The following is a 27633-nucleotide window of genomic DNA, read 5'->3' as shown; positions in this document are numbered from 1 at the left end:
TGACCGTGTGCACATGTTTAGAATGAAGCGTTTCTGCGCTTCATACAAAATGTACTTCAGTCAACGCTGATATGAACAGGTATAAATTTATGTCTTTCAGCAATGAAAAAGTTACAATTAAATATGTTTTTCAACTCATCGCCTAGTAGTTTCTTTTAAGTTTTTAGTGACTATATAGATTGGAGTTATCTTTCTTGCACCCAGCTTGCTCTCATAAAATAATGTTTAATGAATGTTTTTCTCTAAAATGATCTATACAATGTGTGTCTTTCATTTATTTTCTTGTTTGTAAATTTATATGCCCTTAGGCGTCCTAAAATTTGCAATAATTTCTCATAATTTGATTTGAAAGTACAAACTTTACGGGACTAACTTACACATATTGTCCTTTACATTTTGACTGGATTCCTATATTCTGATCTGGTATCCTGTATACAGTTAACGTCACACCTTTTGCCTTTGGTTTCTAGAGATAAAGTTTCAAGTGAAAGAGGAAGATGTCTAAAATGTTACCGTGAAGTGGATTATGTTTCACGCCTGTCATGATGAATGGAGTGACTACAAACGGGACCCCAGTCACACCCAAGAGTGAAGACAAAAGCAAGAGAAAGGTTTCTAATCTATTATGAATTACAATTTACACATTTATCTACCTATACACTCACCTGCTCGTTGCATGAAATAGATGTATTGTCTGTTTTAAAAATGATATCAAAACAGTGAATTTTTTATCACATATTTGTATCAATAACATACACCTTATCGCTATTTGTCCGCCATTACTGGACATCACACAAGTTCCCGTAAAATTTTGACGTCATAAAAGAAAATATCTGACGCCACAATGGAAAAGAGATTGTTGTATGACGTCAAAAGTTCAAGCGGGACAGATTCTCGGGTCAAGCGGGAATAGCGATAAGGTGTATTGGAATTTGCAATAGACTTGCTTTAGTCACATTTCTGATGGTACTATAGTCGATCAAAGCAAAAAAAAAGCCTTTCAAGACGTCATATTATTTTGAATGGACTAAGGGTAGTAATGCTCTTTATTGTCAGGCTTCAAGTGGTCATTTTCGGTTACTGTTAGCGTCAAATTGGTTTAAAATTTTAATGTGATTTGTCAAAATATCCGTATCGTGATTCGTCAGAGGAAGAAATAATTATTGTTACCGTCATTTTAGGAAAAAAATTAACTTGATTCGTTAAAATCAGTCAATTTTCTTTTCATCTAAAAGAAAATGTACATTTTATCGTCTTGCATTAAAAAATTGTTTACGTCATTTGGCAAGAATTTTTATTGTTATTCGTTATGAAGGTACTCCCATTACCCCCCTCATTTCTGCAATACATATTTGTTTTCCCCCCTCAACATTTGTCATGCTGATAATGAGGCAGGTGTTACCTATAAAAGAAGACAGAGTCCATATTTAAATGTTCAGGATCTCCATTTTAGATGAAAATTTCATGACAAGGAACTCACTCAAGAAAAAAAACATGTGTCGTGACTCAAAACATTTCATTCCTACATTCATTGTTATAAAAAGTGTTGAAAAGGCTGATATACAAATGTAATTATATATACATGTAGATATATTCAATAATTCATTTCAATAAAGAATAACCAAAATTTTCATGAATTGTCATTTGTAAAAATTCCAATTTCAAGTCTGCATGGCTTCTCCTTTTAGTCATGGATAACTTCAATTCAGCTGTCAGCCTTAATTTAGTGTTGAAGTTTTTTCTATCTGCATCACAATGTTACAAGAGACATTTTCTTGTTTTGGTAACTTTGTTACAAGTTTTTCTTACAGTCATAGAGGAGGGGTAGGACCTTTATCGGGACTCCGGGATCAGGTGTTTTTAAGCTCAAGATTTTGGGATTGACCCTTTTGGGATCCCGGAATTCTGTTTCAGAATTTCGGGATGTCGGATTTAAATTTCTTTAATATCGGGACCTCAGGATCCATGTTTTTAAGCGAGGGATTTCGGGATTAGGACCCCTTCTAGTTCTACCCCCCTCGTCATACACCCCTTTAAGTGTCAAATTCAATTCAAAAGTTATGAACTGGGATTGATGATTTGCAGCATCAACAACAAGAAATTTAGTACAAGTTTTTGTAGTATGTTGAATATAGATTTGTAGAGGACAAAGTTTAAAACTGAAATTGTTTTAATGACCTAGAAATTGTAAATTCCACAGTTATAGACCATGCAACATGCATCTTTTGATTATGAATGTAAACTGTACTAATTGATTTGATTATAAAACTATGAAATGAATTTGAAATTAAGATATATAATTTCTTTAGATAATCAAGTAACAGTTAATATTTGAGTTTTTACTTTAATTTAAACTACTAAAGGATTGTAAAGTGTTCCATTATCATGATTATGATAAAAATATGTTGTATTACAATTAAGAGTCCGATGCTGACTGTCAATGACTGTGTAAATCAATAATTTTAAAAGCATGAGTTTGACTTGTTAAACTTTTTAATTTGTAATTGAATTTCACATTATGACATTAAAACATGAACAAACAAAAAATACTATCATTTTTAAAAAATCCTTAATTTTTGAATATCCTACATCATTGGGTTGCATCCAAGGACTTAACAAATACAATGAATACAATGTAACTGTTGCAAAAATTATAAGAACGATAAATGAATTCCTAGCATAATTTCTGTTATAAAAACCAATTGAACCTTGCATTATAAACAAATCCAACATTGGTCCTAGTCTGTAGCAAGGAAATCTATTTATGCCATAATTTTCAATGTATTTTACAAATTTACACTATCTTCAGGTATAATGGCATCATGTTGTCGTCATCAGTGGCATCCGAAGACATTTAGTTTCTGAACAATAACTCTAGTTTAAGTGTAAATCTCTCTGAATTTTTAATACAATGTTCCATACTACATGATTAATCAAAAGCAACAGACAACACCTTATGTTATTTCACTTTTGGGAAAAAAAATCACTTCCCTTAATTCAGCAACATTTTTTTTCCCTTTCTAATTCTGAAAAAAATAATTTTCCCTTCCCTTCTAAAACAAATAGAATTTTTGTCACTTCCCTTCTTTGACATTCTTTAAATCAGAAAGAAAACAATTTGTTACATAAAAATAATCATCTTGGCATCTTTCAGGATTTTTTTATACTCTCTGTCAACATTATTTGTTTTTCAAAACAACTTTTAAAATTTTTGTATGCTGAACAAGACTTTTAAAAACCTCTGTCACAAGACGAGATACATCATGGAAAATAATTTACACTCGATTAAAAAACGAATAAGATTGCAGAATATTGTCTCATCTTTCGAAACCATTTTTATGTAAAATAATAAAGGCACTGGCTACGGTTACATGGAAATGTAACAATAATGAAAATATTATTGTTACATTGGAGACTAATTGCCGGAATGCAAAGTTGGGTAAGGAACCGATTAATTACGAGTGTAACAATAATTATTGAGGCTACGGTTACATTGCGTTATTGTTACACGAAAAACAGCAATGTACGCTAGATTTATTAAACTTAAATCTTCTATATAGTTTTGTTGCTTAATTCATTCATGTCTACTAAATAATACTTGTTATAATAATAAATAATAAATAATAAATATTTTTATTCAACAAATGGTGTTTAAATAGTTTTAGGTATTAATGGATTTGATGTTCTTTTAAGATACTACTTCAAATTAGTAGTGCCAAAGGCGAAAAATATTGTTCAATGGTTTGTTGTTGAAAACTCGGGCTGAGAAAACTGTTCACTTTTAAGTATTTAACTGCACACCTACTCGTATTACTGTCACTATACTTTGAACAAAAGATGAAGAGATTCCTATTACCAATTTTGTTTGGGTGAAAAATTTAAATCTTGCATGGGATGCGTTTGAAACGAAACTGACACAGTATCAAGACACAAATTTCATACAGCTATACAAACGCACTTACCAAAAATTGATACATCAAAAGCAAAGTTTGCTAACTGTGAACTAACACTGTGAACTTCTGTATACATGTATAAAATTGAGAATGGAAATGGGAAATGTGTCAAAGCGACAACAACCCGAACAGAGAGCAGACAACAGCCGAAGGTCACCAATGGGTTTTCAATGTAGCGAGAAACTCCCGCGCCCGTCGGAGGCGTCCTTCAGCTGGCCCCTAAACAAATATGTATACTAGTTCAGTGATAATGGACGTCATACTAAACTCCGAATTATACACAAGAAACTAACATTAAAAAAATCATACAAGACTAACAAAGGCCATGCAAAGACTCCTGACTTGAGAAAGTCGCAAAATTGCGGCGGGGTTAAACATGTTTATGAGATCTCAACCCTCCCCTATACTTCTAGCCAATGTAGAAAAAACAAACACACAACACTACGCATAGTAAAACTCAGTTTAAGAGATGTCCGGGTCCGATTTCAGAATCAATGGAGGACGTACTATAAAAAAAATCAAAAAATTGTATGTTATACTTGTATGTATTGTTAATATAAGATAATGTCTTCAACTTTTATTATTTAGTACATATTACTAGTCCCATCGAACATTGCTGTTTTTCATGTAACAATAACGCAATGTAACCGTAGCCTCAATAATTATTGTTACACTCGTAATTAATCGGTTCCTTACCCAACTTTGCATTCCGGCAATTAGTCTCCAACGTAATAATAATATTTTCATTATTGTTACATTTCCATGTAACCGTAGCCAGTGCCAATAATAAATCTATGAGATATAACAACACGTGTTTTTATGAACTGCACTATTTATAGACTCAGCTGTCAATTTTGTCAATATCCGATTCTATTTTTAATGAAAGTGGACTTTCGTTTTGTCGACCTACATACTGCAGTACAGCCTTTCAATGAAAAGAAATAAAACCTGTAGCACTACAGACTCCTGAGAGTGTCTATAACGATGATAAAAGACTCTGACTCAATCGGTAATGAAAGGTTGACTGTCAAACGGCAACGAGAAATAATTATTTACAGTCGTGCACCTGATGGCGATAATCAAAGTCTCGATTTCAGGTTGTTTTACAAATATCCTTCTCACAACTCCAAAATATACGTACAACGATTGTTTATGATTCCGCCATTTTGTTTTTCACGAGTTTTTTTTTTCTGAACAATCTTTGAAAAAACATATTTTAACAGTGTTTTTACGCCCGATACTAAAATATCGAATGCATTTGGTGTTTATCATAACATCCATGGAGCAACGGGGCCAAGAAACATGTTTAAACGTTATTTTTACTGTTTGCACTGTGACCGTCTAAAAATAGAAATCTATGTATCCTTAAGGATACATTCGGCATCTACACGGGGGTGCCAAAAGGATACATTCGGCATGCGTGCGGGTGTGCCAAAAGGATACATTCGGCATGAAAGGGTTAAAGACCACACACAAATCATTGAGGCTCTGGCAGTCTATATTTTACTTTTCATAGTCTTAATTATCTAAAAGTTGTCCAATCCTTTTGATTAAGCAGAATGAACTGAAGAACATAATGCAACATATATATAGTGAATTCAATAGCAGGGACTGTGAAAAAAGTATGTTATTCAACATGTCATGTTTTTATGTCTCATTTATGGTGGTTATGGGCATTATGTTTGCTGGTCTGTGCATCTGTTCGTCCTTTCGTCTGTCCAAACTTCAGGTTAAAGTTTTGGTAAACCGTTCGAGTTTTTGGTCCAGGTAGCTTCTGATGAAGTTGAAGTCCAATCAACTTGAAACTTATTACACATGTTCCCTATGATATGATCTTTCTAATTTTTATACCAAATTAGAGATTTTCCCCCATTTTCACAGTCCACTGAACATAGAAAATGATAGTGCGGATGGGACATCCGTGTACTGGGGACACATTCTTGTTTTCAAGATATGCTGTCAGAAACAAGACTCTATTTTGACCAAGGGTACCTGTAACAGTGTAACATACACCGTCAGAAACTTCCATTTTCACTGAACTAGTACACAGTTTTATGTAGGTGCCAACTGAGGACCACCTTAAGGTACAGGATTTTCTTGCTGCGTTGAAGACCCATTGGTGGCCTTTAGTTGGGTTGTTGTCTCTTTGACATATTCCCTATTTCCATTCTTAATTTTATTTCATGAAAATTATGTGATGAAATGTTCATCAATGTTTTCTACAGCGTCTCAACATTATAAAAATTGATTCTTGCATGCAAGCAGCAAGTTCTGCTCACATTAACTTTTATCAAATAAAAGATTTTGCAGTTATGTTGCAGGATTTAATGTTTTTTGACATACAAAATGTGAAAACATGGATTTTATTGCATACAATATGAATGTTTATGATTGTGAGTGGTGACTTTGGTGGAAACAGGAGAGAATAAAAACTATTTGATAGTTTGTCATTATATAAAAACATGTTTAATTCAAGGTTGAATTTTAATGTCAACCTTCTGCAACATCATGTATTACAGGTAGTAATATTCGTTATAATCCTCAGGCAAAAACTGTCAGTATTACGACCACACTTAACAAGCATTAGTCTTTGGATTGTAACACTTCACGGCAATTTCTATCTATCTATCCCATAATTTTACATGATGGGTTATACAATTATTTGACGAATCTGATGGATAATATAGATTTAATCATTGGATGTATAAATAATCATAATGTAGGTATTTCTGTTATTTTAAAAGGGAAAATATTTTAATTATTTTTTTTACACATGATGTGTGTCTTTATTATCTGTATATAATAGTATTTGACATGGTTCACTAATCACGTTAAATTCACTTTTGAATTGGTATGCGGGAATTTAAATGTTGTGGCCTTTTTATGTGGACTGTTATTAAATTGTTTAAAATTTATTCAGTCGGAGAACTTTATTGTCAATAATGACAAGATCAACTGTAATTAGTGAAATTACATATTCAGTTCCCACATACAATGTATTTATTTCTAAATCTCCAATAAGATGCTTTGAAAGTTTTATGGCGGAAAAGTATTTTGGCTTATTCACATGTTTACAATAAAAAAAAGGAAAAATCAGAATATTAGAAAATAATTTATTCATACTTATGTTATGAAACTAAATACAAGATATTTGTGACATTTTATTACTGATCATTGCATGAAGAAAAAATATTTTGACAATTTTAAATGTGATTTATTGAATTTTAAATGTCACATTAGATTTGATTTTAAACATGGAATGATTGTTATCAATACATGTAAAACATTTCCTATCTAAATAAGGAATGTTTGACATACAAGCTCATCCGACTGTCAAATCCAACCTTTATTCCATTTCATAGTCAGTCCAGGGAACCAAAGATCAACAGATTAATTTGAGACAATGTAAAATTGTAGTAATATAAGCTACTGACCATTTAATTTAAATTATTTAAGGGTCACAATCATCAATTTGTATATATATAACATGTTTTATGCTTGATGGTTTAATTTTTCAGGGGTCAGATCCTTTGATCTCTACTGCCAGAGGGAAGTTACAATCACGAAGATCTAAACTCAATGATCAGATCAATCGTGAACTACGTATGAGAAATGGAGCAGAGAACCTTTTTAGGTAATTTTTTTCTTTTTGGGGCTAAAAAACCTAAAATAAGTGTAAAATGCACTAATTTAACGGATCCTGACTTGTAGAATGTGAATGTAATTTTGATAGTTTTAAAGTTGTAAGAATTGGACATTTTTTATGCCCATTTCTCCCGATTAATTTTCTATAATAATATTGATTGGATGGATCCAAATTAAAACTATATGTACCAATATATTATGTGGGATTTGTCAGTAAAAAAATAGACATGGGAAAATTCTCCCTGGCTAAGTCAGTCACTGAAATAGAGGTCATAACTAGCATCTAAAGAATGTAATGAGAATTTGTGATTCACAACCCAGATGTATCTGATCATACATACTAATATAATTGATGTTTTACTTTATTCACTTATCAATAAAAGTGAATCCACCAAAACATTTATTGAGAGTTTTCTAATGATGACTTCTGTACATATCTATTGTGAAAGCCATATGGTTCACCAGAAGCATGCTCCTCTGATTTCGTACAGAAAAAATGTCAATGATTTTGTCATAGTCAAGTTCAATGTTTTTATGGACAAACAAATATATGTGGATGAAAAATAAGAGACACAGCAATATTAACTAGGCAGCAATTGCTTTTACAGCCCTTAATGCTTTGATTCTTAGAACACTGTCCAGTGGAAATTTTTGTTCAGATGAAAATTTTGATTGTAGCTATATATAGTTCGTCCACCTAAGGTCCTTTATGTACATAACACTTATAATTTGTTTTACAGGGCTACAGGCAACAAACGACTAAAGGAGTTGGTGGCTGTGGAGTTATCTTTCTTTAATTCTAATATACAGTTATTGAAAGAAGAACTCTCAGATCTAAACAGCAATGTCATCGTTTACCAGCATGAAAAGTATGTATACATCTTAATATTAGTACAACATTATGTTTAATATAGATTGTAACCTTGAAATACAAAATTACAATCAGATGAAAAGAAACGTGCAACTAAATGGTAATACATGTGCATTTAGCCTATATCAGGTATTAAAAATGTCACTTAAAACTTTACAGTTTTATCAATTTCATTTATCTGGGCTTATGTAAGAGATTCAATTTTTATGCCTCTGCTTTAAAGCTTTCCTATATTTGTTGGTGCACAAACAATGCTATACAGTTGGGGATCTTTCGGTTCTACCTTCAAATATTTTAAAGTAGTATTTGAAGACTGGTCTTTTAAACAGTAGGTCCAATAATGCCAAATAGATTTATTAACAAGTCTCTCCCTAAAACAATTTCCTCTGCAATGACACCTATGATTATTTATTTGTAACTATACACTTCTAAATGTGAAAATGAATTTAAACAGTGAATTACTCTTATCTTGTGAAAAAGTTGATGATTATTTAGATTGTAATTGATCTTTAATTTTGTTTTTTAGCTGTACCAGTAATGTACCTATGATACCATTAGGACTGAAAGAAACAACAGAATGTGATATTGAAATACCTATAAAGGTAATCAAATAATGCAATACATACTTATAATTAAAATAGCCAACAAAATCACTATATATGGAACATACATCTTCTAATCAACACATAAAGGGTAGGAATGAATATCACAATAAGAATAAAGGAAAAGAAATAAGACGATACTAACATTGCATAGAAAACAAAATAGTATTTGAAAGAAACCCAATATTGAAGTGTTCAAAATAAGAAAATACAAATTACAGTACATGACTTGGAAATGTAAATCCCCCCCCCCCCCAAAAAAAAAGAAGCAAAATCCATAGGAAATAAGACTGAGACTGTAGAAGTGATATCATATGAATGTTAAACAGTTACTTGTTTAGGCCTTTTCCAAATAGCCGTTAATAGGTGGGTGTCTGGGGTGTGATTGGATAAACTCCTGTTGTAGATCTACTGTGAACGTACAGTAATTATTAATCAGATTCAGTTTATAGGGAAGCAATTATCTAGGTTGAATTTTAAAGTATGGCATACAGTTATTGCAATGTTGACTCAAACTTTTATCTAATAATGAACAGAATATTTGCCAATTTAATTAGGTTGTTGATCGTGGTACCTCCATCAAGCACTGCCAGGACTTACTGTTTCAATTTTTTGTAATCCTGGAAAATATAAATCATGTAAAATAAATATGAAATGAACTTATGTAGAAGTATATTGTATTGCAGGACTTTATATTGGAACATTACAGTGAAGATGGATCTGTTTATCAGACAGAGATTGATGAACTATTACTGTTTAGAAAGGTATACATCTCTTTGACAATTATATATTTGCTCCTTAGTTCGTTTGACATCACTCTTTATACACTGTACATGTGAGGTGATTCAATTAAAAGTTAATTCTGATCGTGAATTTCCACAGTGAATGGGTGTTATCTGAAATATTAGTCAGTCTATTCTATACAATGTTTGACAGGATAAAAACCGCCCAATTTCAATATGAATCACTCCAAACTAGTAGAGTGATTTTTCACTAAATTATTAGATTTACATGTACATATACTGTTTAAAAAAATTGACTGAAACTTTAAAGCTTATTGCAATTGCTCTTATGTAACTCATTACAAATGCTGATTATGATATTTGTTGCAGGCTATAAGAACTCCCCAGAGAAATGAAGAAGGAGTTGAATTGTTAACAGAGTATGTCAATCAGTTGTATTATGTGGAGAAAAGATTTTCTGATAAGATGACTGGCTTACATTTTCACTGGTAAGCAAAAGATAGATTTTTTTAAAGAGAGAAAGATGTTTCTGTAGTTTTTAAGTTGGTAAAATTTATAATTTTATTGTTAACCTCATTAAGTCATTCAGTCTTTCTCATATTCTCATATAGAATTTGTTCCTTGTTTATTACAGGTGAATAAGTTAGTGTTTCAGTTACATCAGTTTTTATTTATACAATAAGGAAAGTAACATTTTACTAGGAAACAAAATTGGCATCAAATTTCGATATTATTTGTTTTCAGGTCATATGATATTCATGGAATTAACAATGTATAGCTTTAAGAAAAACATGGTCTGTTTCATACAGGTATATGAAGTATAGTTAAGAAATAATTCTTTCATGCCATACTCTATGCCCATTTTAACATGGGTAGGCATTACATTTGTTAATATCTTAATACCGAGCATTAGCGAGGTGTTAAATGTTCACAAATATAATGCCTACCCATGTTAAAATAGGCATAGAGCATGACACAATAGAATTATTTTGATTCTAATAGGACAATTTTGAACATTTGTACTTCAAACTGGACCTATAATTCACACTCAAAAGGCATCCATTATGATTTGATGAACAAAACACGTTATAAAAAAAATACAGTTTGACGTTAAAAAATTGAACAGATACTTTTTCAACTTACTTTTAGAATGATTTTATTTAATTTCCTAGCCAGCAACACCAACACAAATGTCCATGTTGATCTCCAGCCTTGTTCAAAATTCAACTGATGTTGCAATTTTAATTGTGACGTCAATCACTTGCAGCCCATGTTTTATTGGAATTAGAACATAGCTTTGTACCCAAAGCCAAAGAAGAGTGTCATATAAGAATGTACAATAAACTTTAACAAACATTTTGAAAAATTTACAAAAATAAATGAATTTTATGTTTTCTGTCCATTCAGGTATGATTCCTTAACTGGTGTGCCAAACACACAGAAGACAATAGGATTTGAGAAAGGCAGTGTGTTGTTTAATATTGGTGCTTTATATACACAGATTGGCTGTAAACAGGTTTGTTATTGAGAAAGGCAGTGTGCTGTTTAATATTGGTGCTTTATATACACAGATTGTCTGTAAACAGGTTTGTTATAGAGAAAGGCAGTGTGCTGTTTAATATTGGTGCTTTATATACACAGATTGTCTGTAAACAGGTTTGTTATAGAGAAAGGCAGTGTGCTGTTTAATATTGGTGCTTTATATACACAGATCGGCTGTAAACAGGTTTGTTATTGAGAAAGGCAGTGTGCTGTTTAATATTGGTGCTTTATATACACAGATAGGCTGTAAACAGGTTTGTGACTGGACAGAGAGTTGCATCATTGGCACTCATACCTCATCTTCTTATATCTATTGTTAATAACAAATGATAGAAGACTTGTACTGTTTGATATCGATGCTTCATACAAAATCATTTCAATATACATGCACCAAGGTACTTTTTATATACAAAGACAACTTATTTGTCATAATTGATGATGTTAATTATAGCAACAAATTTCATATTTTTGAAGATTTATAAAATCATAGCAATTTATATAAAATTGAATTAGTTAGATTGTAACTGTCAGAATAATGAGAAAATACACTTACAACTACACAGATTTAAATGAAGAGACAATAATGTTGGTTTCCTTACGATTGTTTGATAGACAGGCAAGTAAATATAGTGTTCTGAGTATGCATCTGACAGCCTTGAATGTCACTTAGTGTTAATGATAGTCTTTTAATGAGTAAATTTAAGAATTTGGTATATTTTAGGATAGAACAAAGGAATCTGGAATAGAATCTGCTATAAAGAGCTTCCAGTTGGCAGCGGGAACATTAGGGTACATACACAATCACTTCACAAACCCTCCCAGTATGGACATGCAACCAGAATCATTGACAATGTTAGTACAGCTCATGATGGTAGGTGGTGCTTCTCATTATACGAATAAGGCCTTTATTTATGCAGAGCTGTTTCACTCAATCTTGTTCATTTAACATGATATCAGATTGAATAAATAGAGATTTGGTTCACACAACAGTGAGACAGCAACCAAACAACTCAAATAATTCAAAAGACATATACAGGACAAGCCTAGATTGACTATTCTATTTTATATTTCTTACTAATAAGATATCTGTCATATGACTGATGGCAAAACATTGATAATCAATTTAGATAATATAATAAGTAGGACAAGTAACATAGGTATTGATTCATTATATATTACAGCAGATTCCAACGAGTATGAAGCTATAGGTAGATTCTTTGGTTAGCTTCCTTGTTAGCTCAACCATGAAATGATTATTACCTCAAAATTGGGAGGACAATTCATCATCCAATGAAAACACTCATATCAATGGCCTGTTTATAATATGTATGTTTCATACAACTGACAGGTTTCCCTAAACAACTTTGCAAATTAAATTTCATTTCTTATAGTTTTTGATTGAATTAAATTTTTTTATGTATTACAATAAATTAGAAGCGGAGTTACGGTTTATGTTTTGTTCAAGGATGATGTACCCTTGTGTTGATTCAATGCTCAACAAATTGAAACTCTATAGAAAATCCACAGCATTTCCCCTTGCACTTTCATTGTTGGCAATTTAGTACTTGATATATGGAGGATTTTTTGCAAGCAGTGCTAGCAATGATTTCATTAAAGCAAGTTTATAAATTTAGATATTGGTTTAAACAAATATATATATGGACCAATTCAAGTACACCTTCTAGGGTGCGCTCGAATTTCGTAACTTCGGACAAATTTTTTTAATTTACATTAACGGTTGTCTAGGACTTTTTGTAAACAATAAACGCTAGCACATCATAGAAAATCCAGTGAGTAATCTATGCTTAAAATTTTATAACAAAAATATCTGTGGATTTTCTACAAAAAATCTTGGTTTATTTGCCACAAAATCCCGTTTAACTTTTAAATGCAATAAAACTACAAATAATAATGCTTGATCGAAGTTTCCTCATTGTAAATGTACAAAATGGCCCATCTCTTTTATTCATTATCTTTGCTGTTTTTATATTATTGCAGTTTGAAACATTCGTAATTCAAAGGCTACAGAAGGGGTCATTAACCTTATACATACACATAACTGGATTTATAAATGAACAGAGTAATTGATTGAAATAAAATTGGCAAATCAAACACACCTACAACATGCTTGTAAATGATCTTATACTTATCAATAAATTTTAAATTTAGATTGAAAACTTATTTTTAAACTGACTTGTAAAACAAGTTTTACAATGTTTATATTCTGTCACTAGTTCTGATTGGTTCTCTGTTTAACTATTGACTCCACCCAAAGGATTGACGTACCTTACCTAATAATGATTTCATGGTTGAGCTAGCAAGGAAGCTAACCAAATAATCTACATTTAGCTTCATACTCGTTGGAATCTGCTGTAAATAGTATTCCTATATAATGATGGCGACCTCGGTGGCCACATGGTCTAATTAGTCTAACTACTGTATCACTAGCCTGTCAACACTAAGGTTGTCAGATCAAATCCCACATGTGCATTCAACTCCAATCTTAATTCAAAAGGATTGTTAGTTCTTGCCAAAGGCCTGTGATTCTTTCCAGAAACATCTATTTCCCACGTCAATATAAACTGATCACCAAAAAATATCAACAGAGTGTTAGAAGTGGCGTTTAACACCAATCAATTTATCAATATATAATGATAGCCTTGGTATCGATTAATTATGTATAAACAGTATCCTATTCATTGTTATAATTTCAGTGTCAAGCTCAAGAATGTGTATTTGAAAGATTTGTTATGAAGGATCTGCAGGATGGAATGGTGCCTTATATCAAAGCTGCTCAAGAAGCCATGATGGTAAGACATATTTTCAACTTTTAGAAATATTTATTGATGAATTATAAGTAACTTTAATATTAGGAACCTTTTGTTCAATTATAACAGTTTATCTTATTCTAAGGTATCTGCATTTTCAGTTTTACCAGTTCAACATTTTTGTCTGGAATCTTCATATTTAAGAATGACTTTACTTTCCTGTTACTTGTGTTTTCAAAAAATCTAGTTTCCCTACATTTGAGTTGTCTGTATTTATGGCTTCATTTGTACTTTTTTCATGTTTCTTTGTTTATAGCTATATTTGTAAATTTTTTACAGGTATCTGTGTATTATGAAGAGACAGCATTATTGATGTCCTCTGACCCAGTAAAGGATTACATACCTTACTCGTGGATATCAATGGCTCAAGTTAAACATGAGTATTTCAAAGCTCTGGCTCACCACAATATGGCTTGTGCAATATTAGATCCTAATGGTGAGAAAATCAGTCAAAATATATGAATGAGGGTTTCGTAGATGAAATATTTATTTAATTTTTTGGCAAGAAACTTTGAAAATTAAAAAAAAATAAAAAATGTTAACATTTGTACTCTTTATATTACAGTCGATTCCACTTAATTGCATACCGCTTAATAGCATAATTCGGTTAATTGCATACTTTTCTCCTGCACGAAACCATTTCCCATTCACCTAATGTTAAATTGTCCGGTTATATGCATAGCCTTACAAGTGGCATTTCGGTTTATTGCATAGAAAATAATCGCCAGCTAGATATGCTCTGTTAAAACTGACGAGATTTTTGACTGGAAACGGCAATTTGGTAAGTATATTTTACTTGAATGCATCATAATTTTCATTATTATTTCACATTTACTTGTGTGTAATTCAAATAAAGTTTTAAAACAGTATCTTTCGTGTTTATATGATTATAAAAAAGTCCTCGATGTGTACACAGGTAAAGTTTCCCATATTCTATTTTAAGCCTCGAGGTCATAAAAATGTCAATCAGCTGATTGTTGTAAAAACACAACCATTCTATGATCTTCTATCTCAAAAGGTGTTAATTATTGATTGGATTTCAAACATTGTTCATAGATTCCATTTTGGGTGAATTTTTAAAACATTAACGCCTGCTAATTATCGATCATTATCCAATGTGTAATCTTGTAATTCAGCTTGGGTGATCTACATTTATGTTAAATATTACAGGGCTTTTATATATGGTTGAAGAATTTTATACATTAATCTTTTCTTTTTAATATTTTTTAAAAGAAAATTAACTTCTGATTATTATATATTTCTCACTTTCAACACTCGTGTCCAGCAAATAACCCGTGCATGGCCCCATCACCTGTGAACTGCTTTGCATAAACGAAACTAGCGGTGTTAAAGTAACAGTGTCACATCACTGTGTAATCGGTAAATACTGAATATCAAAGGCAGTTCATTGCACAATTATTGTTTACAATGATTATAAACTGTGTAGTATTGTTAAACAGTTTATTTTAAACAAGGTGTAACAATGTAATTTGTACATCTGGGTCATAGAAACAAATCTATTTTTAGAACAATTTTATTTTCGTATCTCAGGTAAAGGAAAAATCGGTACATAAATAAACTAAACAAAATGTGTTTATAATCTTTATTGAAAGAATACACAATGAAATAAAATGTATGACACTAGACAAATAACTTTTATTAGAATAAATAAGCATTCAATATGTTGTAAGTGGACTATGGACGTTCATCTTCCTTCTTTGTTGATCTGCACTATCGATGTTATTTGACTCCGTAATTTGGCATTTCGGATATAAGCATACTCCGCTTTATTGCATAATTTCGTCTGACAAATAGGCTATGCAAATAACCGGAATGTACTGTACTTTGCTTATAAATACCTCAAATATCACAAAAAAATCAATGTAGCCATCATATGTTCAGCATTGAGATATATGAATTTTGAGATTTAAACTGTTAATTATTTTTCTCATAGGTGAAATTTTTTTTGACAACAGTACTAGCAGTACAATTTAATTTAGTTTTCCTTTTAAGTTTGATACCAATCTATGTATAAGCTTTTCATCACCAGAGCTACATAATATTGTTTTGGCAGCTGTTAAATGTTAAATAAAGATCAAATCATAGAAATTTATGACTTGGAAGAATGTAAAGTTTGGCAATATTTCATTCAAAAATTTTGCATATCAAAAGTCTCATGAAACATGAATATGGAAGAAAATGTTCTAATTAAAGGATATGTATGATTGCCATTGAAACAACTATCCACCAAAGACAAAAGTTAGAGGATATAGACCATTATAAAGCACTCAACCACCTTCAACACTGAACAAAACCCATACTATATAACAAGTTGTAAAAGGCTGTTTCTGACAAATTGTAAAACAATTTAATAAAGACAACCAACAGCCTGATTTATGCTAAAATACTGAAATCCCTGGTTATTTCTTTACAAGGGTATACATAGTTCATTGAAATATCTTCGATCAGTTGGTATACTCCCATGTATAAACAATGTTTTTACATTACAGATGTAGAGGATGAATATTCACTTCAGTATTTCCTTTCTGCTCATCTCAGTACAGAAGAAGATACAAACGAGAATAGCAAGATGAAAATCCCACGTAGTCCTGAAGAAAGACTTCAGATAGGTAGGTTTAGTTTAAATATTTAAAAAAAAACTGAAATTTTGGTAAATCCTCATGATAAGTGGACATCATAACAGACCACACACAACAATGCCCAACTCGGAATAAAAACCAATAAAAACGACAGGCAATCACAGACAAAGAACAACGAACATGAACAAAAACTTGAAAATTAGTATTTGCTGCTTCTCTGCTAAGCATGCTGCAATTAGGAATTAGAGCAAGACTAGTCAGACAAGATTCAGAATAATGTGTTCAGGTAATAAGGTAACATATCTTTTTGTTGATTGTTACCTTGTAGACCTCAATAAAAATGTTGGTCTCATAATATTCTCATGTTAACATGTTTCCCTCCTGATATGCATGTAAAAATTTACAATTCATTACCCAATCTGCCATCCGTTCATCCTTTATTGTGCTGTTTTTTTTTCTTATTTCTATATATTCATATTTTAGGGATATTTTAGGGGCCAGCTGAAGGACACCTACGGGTGCGGGAATTCTCGCTACATTGAAGACCCATTGGTTGCCTTCGGCTGTTGTTTGCTCTATGGTCGGGTGGTTGTCGCTTTGACATATTCACCATTTCCTTTCTCAATTTTATAGAAGATAGGACAGCAATTTATTATTTTTATTTTCTTTATTTTTAGGGAAAGCTCATTTGAAAGAATCATTGAACTGCTACGAAGAAGCTTTACGTCTACATGATTTATGTAAACAACTTAGAAAGATTGACACCTTCCTCGATATATTGAAAACTTCTCATGATGAGTATGTATAATTTACATTAAAAATATTGACACCTTTCTTGATATACTGAAAACTTCTCACGATAGTATGTATAATTTACATCAGAACGTAAACATATTTATCTTTCATTACATATATCCTAGAACACATATTCAAAAGCAGGGGTCCAGGACTGAATTAGTAATCTGATTAAATTTATTTGGACTGTAACAGTTAAAGTATAAAGGGTCGGTGGAGAAGAAAACTTTACCACATAAAGAGATGATTTCAGCTTCCCAATTGTGAGCTTTTCATTTCTATGTAGCAACATTCCAGCAGCAACTGCATATGGAGTATATAGAGTATATATCTCCCAGTGGATATTCAATATTCCAGAGCTTGCATTTCCTATCTCGATTTCAAACACCTCCAAATGGTAAAGTTGAAATTTTTTAACACAATTATGAGTAGGTTGACCATTATGGAATGAGTGTGTCACAGATGATGACCGATATATTCAAATGTTGTAACATTAATCCTGTCTTTTGTTTCTAGGCTTATCATCAGGTTTGTACTTATGTGGGCAACACAATGGGTGCCACATGTGGTGCTGGACCTGCCATGATATCTTTGCAGATTTTTCTATATGCTGTTCAAAAATTCAACCATGATCTATAACCCAATTTTTTTTATAGATGTTTAAAGAAGTTTTCTGAACTAGAAGAAGAAGATAATTTCAATTTAGATCTTGTTCTATCACAGACCATCGTCCCCAGGTCAGAGAGAACATTAGAAACACTTACACCAGACTTCAAAAGTGTCAAGGTCAAAGATATATTCGCTAGACTGGTAGGTTTAAGCAAATAGTTTTGTACAGTGAAACCTTCATTTAAAGGTGACTTTTGCATTGGGATTAAAAATGCACAGCATAAAAAAAGGTGACCTGAATAGACAGTTTTTTTTTAACAGAGGTTATCTATATAGCAGGTTTAACTGTAGTTTATGTTTGCATGCTACAGCTTTTATAGAAATGAAGATAATTGTTGGGAAATATACTTTACGAGTACAAGCATAATAACAGTACTGTATCATCTAAAATTGATTGACTTTCTAGAATTGAAGATATGAGATAACTGTATTGTTTTTAGCTCACCTGGCCCGAAGGGCCAAGTGAGCTTTTCCCATCACTTTGCGTCTGGCGTCCGTCGTCGTCGTCGTCCGTCGTCGTTAACTTTTACAAAAATCTTCTCCTCTGAAACTGCTGGGCCAAATTAAACCAAACTTGGCCACAATCATCATTGGGGTATCTAGTTTAAAAAATGTGTCCGGTGACCCGGCCAACCAACCAAGATGGCTGCCATGGCTAAAAATATAACATAGGGGTAAAATGCAGTTTTTGGCTTATAACTCAAAAACCAAAGCATTTAGAGCAAATCTGACATGGGGTAAAATTGTTTATCAGGTCAAGATCGATCTGCCCTGAAATTTTCAGATGAATCAGACAACCCGTTGTTGGGTTGCTGCCCCTGAATATGTAATTTTAAGGAAATTTTGCTGTTTTTGGTTATTATCTTGAATATTATTATAGATAGAGATAAACTGTAAACAGCAATAATGTTCAGCAAAGTAAGATCTACAAATAAGTCAACAAGACCAAAATGGTCAGTTGACCACTTTAGGAGTTATTGCCCTTTATAGTCAATTTTTAACCATTTTTCGTAAATCTTAGTAATCTTTTAGAAAAATCTTCTCCTCTGAAACTACTGGGCCAAATTTAACCAAACTTAGCCATAATCATCATTGGGGTATCTAGTTAAAAAAATGTGTCCGGTAAATCGGCCAACAAACCAAGATGGCCGCCATGGCTAAAAATAAAACAAGGGGGTAAAATGCAGTTTTTGGCTTATAACTCAAAAACCAAAGCATTAAGAGCAAATCTGACAGGTAGTAAAATTGTTGATCAGGTCACGATCTATCTGACCTGGAATTTTCAGATGAATTGGATATTCGGTTGTTAGGTTGCTGCCCCTGAATTGGTAATTTTGAGGAAATTTTGCTGTTTTTTTGTTATTATCTTGAATATTATTATAGATAGAGATAAACTGTACAGCAAAGTAAGAACTAAAAATAAGTCACTATGACCAAAATAGTCAATTGACCCCCTAAGGAGTTATTGCCCTTCATAGTCAATTTTTAACAATTTTCTGAGAATTTGAAGATTTTCAATAACATTTTCCACAGAAAGTACTGTTATAGATAGAGATAATTGTAAGCAGCAAGAATGTTTAGTAAAGTAAGATCTACAAACACATCACCATCACCAAAACACAATTTTGTCATGAATCCATCTGTGTCCATTGTTTAATATTCACATAGACCAAGGTGAGCGACACAGGCTCTTTAGAGCCTCTAGTTTAAGATCCCACGGCATCAGTTGGTGATTTGATGGTCGCAAATTAAGTTTACTAATGACGCGTTAGCCGAGACAGTAAACAGGTGTTTGCGACCATCAAATCACCAATTGATGCCGTCAGAGCTTAAAATACAATATTGTTATCTGCATTCTAATGAAACTGACAGAAAACAACGTAAAAACATGTATTCAAAATCTGTCATGTTGTCTACCCTTGTGCATACGTTCCATAGCATCAATTATCAATTGATGCCATGAAAATTAGTGACATTATCCAATGAAAGTTACAAACGTTGTTGTATTAGAATACACTTTAAATATTTTAATCTAATAATAATCTGATTGCAATATTTGATGCTAATAATGAACTATACATTGAATTTTTAGGGTCCTATTGCAATATTTAATGCTAAGAATGAGTGGTCTGCTCCACGGACAGTAATTCTGAAGAAGAATCATGAGCAAGGATTTGGTTTTAGTGTTCGAGGAGATTGTCCTGTTAGGATTGCTGAGATAGAACAGGGGAGTGTTGCTGAGGTTAGTGTATTGATATATAAAATATCTGTTAAGTATTACCACATTATAAAAAATAACTTGAAAAAACTGTTAAGACAAGGAAAACTAAAAATATCTATGATACTTTGAATTTTCTTATGTTTTTAATTCAGGATATATAAATTACACATAATGAAACCGTAGAAAACTTCTTGTGTATGATATTAAAGCCGTTGTTGTTCAAAACACAAAAAAAAGTACCAATATAATTATGAACTTTCACAGTTATCTAAAAACTGTATATTTTGACCATAAACCAACAAGCTGTGGAAAAGATATAAGTTGTTATACAAGTGATATGTATATCATATTATTAGCTATTCAATACTATTATAGCAGTCATAGATATTATATATTGCCATTGAACAAGTGTGTCAAATATTGCACCATGCTTTAAATCAGTTATTAGTATCTCTCTGTGATAGTAATAAATCCAGCCTGAATACCAAACAATGCTGGTATCTCTCTGTGATAGTAATAAATCCAGCCTGAATACCAAACAATGCTGGTATCTCTCTGTGATAGTAATAAATCCAGCCTGAATACCAAACAATGCTGGTATCTCTCTGTGATAGTAATAAATCCAGCCTGAATACCAAACAATGCTGGTAACCAATCAAAAGAATGTGTAATGTTGATTATCTATCATAAATACAGCACATTGTGAAACAATCAGTCATAAATATTACACAGTATAAAATGCTAGTCATAGCTTTTACATAATATCTGTAACCAGTAAAAAATATGACACATTGTCAGTACCATTCATAACTTTTACACTATGTCAGTAACCAGTAATATGATCTAATATGTCACATTGTCAGTACCAGTCATAACTTTTACACTATGTCAGTAACCAGTAATATGATCTAATATGTCACATTGTCAGTACCATTCATAACTTTTACACTATGTCAGTAACCAGTAATATGATCTAATATGTCACATTGTCAGTACCAGTCATAACTTTTACACTATGTCAGTAACCAGTAATATGATCTAATATGTCACATTGTCAGTACCATTCATAACTTTAACACTATGTCAGTAACCATGCAGTAATATGATCTAATATGTCACATTGTCAGTACCATTCATAACTTTAACACTATGTCAGTAACCATGCAGTAATATGATCTAATATGTCACATTGTCAGTACCATTCATAACTTTAACACTATGTCAGTAACCATGCAGTAATATGATCTAATATGTCACATTGTCAGTACCATTCATAACTTTAACACTATGTCAGTAACCAGTAAAAAATGTGTCACATAATCAGTAACAGTCATAACTTTTACACAATGTCGGAAACCAGTAATAAATCTAATACAATATTAGCATCCAGTTTTATAAATATTTGGTACTGTGTTTTTCAGGCTGGTAGATTGAAGGTTGGTGATTTTGTAGTGGCTGTTTGTGGCAGAGATACTAAGTGGGCTAAACATGAAGAGGTTGTTAATTATGTTAGACAGTGTGGCAATTCATTAGAACTGAGACTGACAACACCGCTCGAAGTCCCTGATTCCTCACGAGGGTCATCATCACCCTGTACCCCAAGGTCACCAATGAACATGAAGGGTGACAGTTTGTCTAGTCACAGTATTAAAAGTAATCGTAGTAGACTTAGTGCTCCGTGGATTTTCATGAGGAAAGGTTCAAAAGAAAAGTCAGACAGGCCTGAAAAGAGTAAAGAGTTAGAAGATGGAGAAATATTTCTAAGATAATTTTTTATACTGCTAAATATTGGTGGGATAACACACTTATAAACTCAAATTATTTTAAGCAGGTCGAAAAATTGTTATCTTTAGTGAAAAAAAGTACTTTGCTAATGATCTTTTGCCAAAATATAGTTTTTTTACTTTCCATTTTAAAATGTTTCTCAATTGGTTTCTTATAACAGAGATATAAGAATGAAGTTTAATAATTAGTCAGACATACTTTTGGGAATTAAGATAAATTCAGTGTTGATCAAATATTTTATTTTCAAGATAAATTTGCATGTTCAATGTTTATATGTAAATGCATTTCTATTTTTACATTTTTTGGAAAGAGAAATAAGTAACTACATTTAGATTGTATTATGTGTATTTTGAGTTTATGGTATTGTTCATTTTGATCAAAAGAAAATAATGAGTACAACTGTATACCAAAGACAGCATTGTGTTTATACCTATGTTTAGACTAGTAATCAGAAATCCATAGAATAGATTGCACATTGTATAGTTGTAGAAAGTTAGATATAAATGTTAAATGAGTTATACATGTAAATGTCAAATGTGTAATACATGTAGATGTCAAAAGTGTATAAATGTAGATTTGGAGTATAAAATAATACAGTCAGGGTAATTTCTACTTTCATGCCAGAAAGGGTTTTATTTGGTCATAATGTTATTTCTGGATTGACAGTTTTATCTAAAACAAAGTGTGGTATAAATAAATATTTGCTTATGTTATGTTCTATAATAGCAGATAAAATAGCTATGGTCAAAGAGTAACATTTTGCAGAGCTTGTCCATGCATGAAATGTTGATTGTCCTAAAATACAAAATATGACCTTAAAACCAAAAACATTATGAAGAACATCTTTTTAAAAAAATATTTCTGAAAAAGCATAATTAAACAGAGATACATACTGCCATTATTCATCAATGATAAACATTTATCTCTAACTGTGCAATAACTTTACCATTATATCAACAAAACTATACACAGTTTGTCTTTTATGAATATTCATTTGAAAATCTATAATTTCTTTTAAATTCTGTGACAATTTTTTTTAAAACCGTATAAAGTTGTTTGTTCTATCATCTTCTGACGAATGAATGCTTCTTTGTGAAGATTGATTTGAAATGCCATTCTTTGAAAATGATGGCAAAAGGTCTAATTTGTTAAAAATTTTAAGTCTAACAGAGCCTTATAAGAGGATTCGATAAGTTTTCTTCTTCTTTGCATTGGTTTAAGAAGAAAAAAATGTTGTACTGTAATAATGAGAGAAAAAAATCTTATTCAGTTGTTTGATTTTTTTTTCCATTTAAAACTTATATATTTTTCAATAATTTTAGCACTGTTTTAAAATGTCAGCTTTGTATATATATTTTTGCAATGATACACTTAGCACATGATTTGTAACATCACTAGTATTGTATATATTACATTGATCCTGTGCCATGGAACAATCAAAATTCCCCTGTGTCAAATGAAAAAAATCACTAGTTTTTATAACACATCAGTGCTATATATATATTTGTGCTTTTTTATCATGTTTGTGTGCTGGTTGGTAATTTGTTAAGTTTTGCATATTTTGTATTTGTTTCACTGAGTTAAATTATTTCTTTTGTGAGAAATTTTGGGTTTCAGGCATAGAATTGGGAACAAGTAATTTGTTAGTCCCCGTAAAATTCCTGTTGGTTCAATTCATTTTTGATTCTTATGTATCGAATTTTTAATACATATATAAACAGAATACATTAAGGTGACTTATAGGTCCATTGGGCCAGGTGTATTAATATTTATCATATATTATATGTTTATAATCTGTACATAATTTACACATGTCACTATAATAAATAATTTACTTACTAGACCCAAGTTAGATAAAATCTGTGAAAGATGATAGATTCATTAAGTTATAATTGAAGTGATAAAAGCTGTGTATAAGATTCTTACTTGACCTTTACAGAAAGAGGCAAAGGACTGAGGTTAATACATTAATTTGCAAGAATTTTGTTCTGCAAGTACTTCTGTAAACATATGATGTGTACTGTTAATTCTGTCTCAGTTTTTTATGAAATAAATTATTATTTCAATACTACATGTATTACGTAATCAGACAGATTGAATATAAAGTATGTCTCCAACCTTAACATACAAGTTTGACAATACATATTTCAATATATAGATAAGGAAAAACATGATGTGCTATGGATAACTCCAATGATGGATATTAGAGTCTAATATATTTTATCTATGTATTATAAAGGTTCAACCATACATTTTTTTTGGTCTATAGACATACCTATTATTACAATGACATTAACATTGTCCATACCAATATAAGCAGTTTTAGCTTTGATTAGGGCAGATTTTCATTAAAGAAGTAATTTATATATTTTTCATGAAATGTAGTTAACAGTCAAGTCCATTTATTTTCATTGTCCATCTGGTCTCTGCTTTTCTGTGATATAGTGATAAATGAACAGACTTACATTAGGGATGTAATTACCAACTAGTATTGTAGTTATTAACTCATAAATGATTTTTATTGCAATCACAGGGTTTATTATATATATAAAGACTGGTACTTGCCAAGCCAGAAATATACTTAACCACATTATGTTAAAAAATGTTATATTTATAGATAATTTTAAAAGCCATAGTGTATTGGCCGTATTAGTTTAATTACTATATTAGTTAGTTCCTAAATAAAAACAATTTCACTGTATTTTATGATATTATGCAATATATAAATATATTTTATTCATATTTCTATTATATACACGTATACTCAGATAGATAGTATTATAACTTTGCTCACACTGGTTTGTTACTGTTAGTCCTACATATTGTGAATTCATTTATTTTCATTGGTACCAATTTTTCTTGGATAAAGGAGAACTTGTAATGTTCTTGGATATTTTATTAGTGGTTTTGCAGAAGTCTGCATACAAACCTATAGAAAATTTGTCATTTGTTGGACATTTAATTTTGTGGTTTACCTGTACCCACGAAATCCACGAAAGTTGGTATACAACAAATAATAATGAATCCACAGTATATAAATAAACATTCTTAAGAATGGATATTCACAAATGGCTTAGCGTTATATTGGTTTTGTCGTACAAAAAAATAAATTACTTGTACACCAAATCCTTAAGATTCTTAAGAGGCATAAAAACTAAATAAAACTCAAATGAGGCAACCTTATTCAGGAATAATCAAAATAGAAGATCTAGACTATCTAAATCTTCAAATCAATCGTAAATTTAAAAGTTTTTGTTTACGAAAACTTTCACATATAAATGTTAACATTTTATTTTTGACATAAACTAATCAGATTTATTTAATGCTTTCTACAGAGCTTTTTGTCACGTGTTATGTTATAGATACCATCATGTTTTATTTAATGATTTGTGGTGCATATGTTTGTTTTGTTAAGGTAAGCAGTCATATATAGTTTGTGGTACAACACATATGTACACTAATTAAATTTAAGAGAAACTCACTGTGTATAACCATTATTTGCACTAGGAAAGTATATAAGATTGTTTTATGCATGTTTTTGTTTCATTATGATTCCATCCAAAAAATTGTGTAGTAAAATGTTTTCTTCTTGATAATTTTTAGCTATATCCATCTTGTATTTTAAAAGCTTCTCTGTGTAAAAGACGAAAAGAATTTGATCACATACATGTTACAGTTGAAAGGTCCTTTTGAACGAACCTACTTGACAAAAGGTTACTTTTCTGTGTGAAATTTGTAAGTAAAAGAAAGTTGATTTTCTGTCGATACTATTCTGTATTTTAAGCCTCAAATTAAGAATTATTGCAGTATTGGTCCCAAAACATTAGAAAACAAATTGTATTTATATAAGCTGAAATAATTAGAATTTGATGAATAAGGGTTTCAGCCAATAAATCTTTTTCTTTACACAGAAAGGCACTTGAAAATAACCTTATCAGCATTATTTATAGACAATGGTATTTTTGATAATCAAACTTGTATTATTTTACGTCCAAACATCAATAAAAAAGATAGTGTTATTTTAATTTTATTATTGTGCACACAGTATAAAATACTGCTGTTATGTTGTCATTTTTTTCTGAATTAAAGTTATAACTAGTAGATAAGAATTCAAAAATATTTTTTTACATGTATGAACATTATTTATATATCTTATTAGGACAATTCAGCATGTTTTTTATTTCTACTTAATTTATCTGACAAACAATGTTGATTTTATTATATAAGAAATTTGAAAGGTAGTCCTGTTAATGGGGCTAAAAGTGGATGATACTGGATATCTGGGAATACCATGATAAAGAATTTAAAGGTAATGAAAGACAAATTTGACAAAGTATATAACAGTTCTATGATGTTGTTATAACTTATGTCTAATGCTTTTTGCTTATCTTCCAAATAAAATATGTTGAACCTAAACTGGCAAATAGGCAATTCATATAACCAGAATAATAAATTAAAGTCAACAGGGTCAATTGAATTTTATAATTAAACACTGTGAAGGTCATTTGTGGTATGATCAGGGTTAAAAAATATTATGTCAGGTTCTGCCTAACTGGAGTGTAAATTGGCCAGCGTAGAACACTGGCCCTATATATACAATATGGTTAATAAAGTGTTTTTTTATCCACATTGATGGTTGTGAATTGTTTAATTTGTATAATGCAGGTTAATTAGATTCGAATTCAATGAGTCTGAATATCCCTTTGGTATCTTTTGTCCTTTTCCTTTTACAATTTTTTTTTTAAATACATTTGTAATTTAATTCAAAAAAGTAGCTATTTAAAACTGTAGGAACAAGCAACATTGAGTAATGTGATGTTAATAATTGCTGAATTCTAAAACTTGTCAAAATCAAAAAACGTAACTTGTAGTTTATTTACCATGTGTATTTTTTGCATTATTTTAAAACATTTTTAAAAAGCATTAAGCTAGTTATAATTTTATTACAAATAATCAAAATATTGACAAAACTTAATTTTTTGTGTACATTTTTAACGTATATTTAACATACAAACAGGTGCTTAATTTTATCTTATATTTCATCTAATTACTTGTAGTGAAACCAGATAAATTTTCATGTGAATTGATATCTACACAGTGTAACACAGTTGTTGCTTTCCAACGAATTTAAAGTATTAATCAAAGCAAATGAAATATGTGTGAACCTACACATCCCAATGTCTGTGAAGTGTGTGAACATACACATCCCAATAAGCTGTGAAATTTTATTAGATTTATTGTCACATATTGTTAAAGAGGTTGTTATGAAATAGATATTTTATGTTGAATATTTACATATATATTTGATCACAGTATTCATGTATACAAAATTGTGATGTTAAAGCAATTAAAAGCAATAAATAAATACTTACAATGTGA

General features: G+C 30.9%; 1 protein-coding gene across 4 annotated transcripts; it reads left to right on the top strand.

Moving 5' to 3' along the window:
* The first annotated feature begins 417 nt into the window (after positions 1 to 417).
* On the top strand, positions 418 to 27633 carry LOC139525531 (rhophilin-2-B-like). Of its 4 annotated transcripts, none has more exons than XM_071320929.1 (16): positions 419 to 611; positions 7472 to 7587; positions 8339 to 8467; positions 8996 to 9071; positions 9758 to 9835; positions 10184 to 10302; positions 11222 to 11277; positions 11558 to 11610; positions 12078 to 12227; positions 14071 to 14166; positions 14464 to 14620; positions 16695 to 16814; positions 17462 to 17582; positions 18236 to 18389; positions 20341 to 20490; positions 21891 to 27633. In XM_071320929.1, exons 1-16 carry the CDS (start codon positions 543 to 545, stop codon positions 22236 to 22238), a joined length of 1992 nt encoding a protein of 663 aa, XP_071177030.1. In that variant the 5' UTR covers positions 419 to 542; the 3' UTR covers positions 22239 to 27633. The 4 variants fall into 4 exon arrangements, with proteins under 4 accessions (XP_071177033.1, XP_071177030.1, XP_071177032.1 ...); XM_071320931.1 differs by lacking the exon at positions 11558 to 11610 and adding an exon at positions 11488 to 11540; XM_071320932.1 differs by lacking the exon at positions 11558 to 11610 and having other exon boundaries at positions 418 to 611; positions 11222 to 11330.

Source organism: Mytilus edulis, chromosome 5, assembly GCF_963676685.1.
Source record: "Mytilus edulis chromosome 5, xbMytEdul2.2, whole genome shotgun sequence".
Lineage (NCBI taxonomy): Eukaryota > Metazoa > Mollusca > Bivalvia > Mytilida > Mytilidae > Mytilus > Mytilus edulis.
The sequence above is the reverse complement of the archived record's forward strand: the minus strand, read 5'-3'. Positions and strand labels throughout refer to the sequence as shown.

What these genes read in the sequence shown, in the direction of transcription:
- LOC139525531 (XM_071320932.1), top strand. Translation starts at nt 543, where the DNA reads ATGATGAATGGAGTGACTACAAACGGGACCCCAGTCACACCCAAGAGT. An exon ending in ACTGGCTTACATTTTCACTG is followed by an intron (nt 10,303 to 11,221) that starts GTAAGCAAAAGA and finishes CTGTCCATTCAG; the next exon opens with GTATGATTCCTTAACTGGTG. An exon ending in AACAGGGGAGTGTTGCTGAG is followed by an intron (nt 20,491 to 21,890) that starts GTTAGTGTATTG and finishes TGTGTTTTTCAG; the next exon opens with GCTGGTAGATTGAAGGTTGG.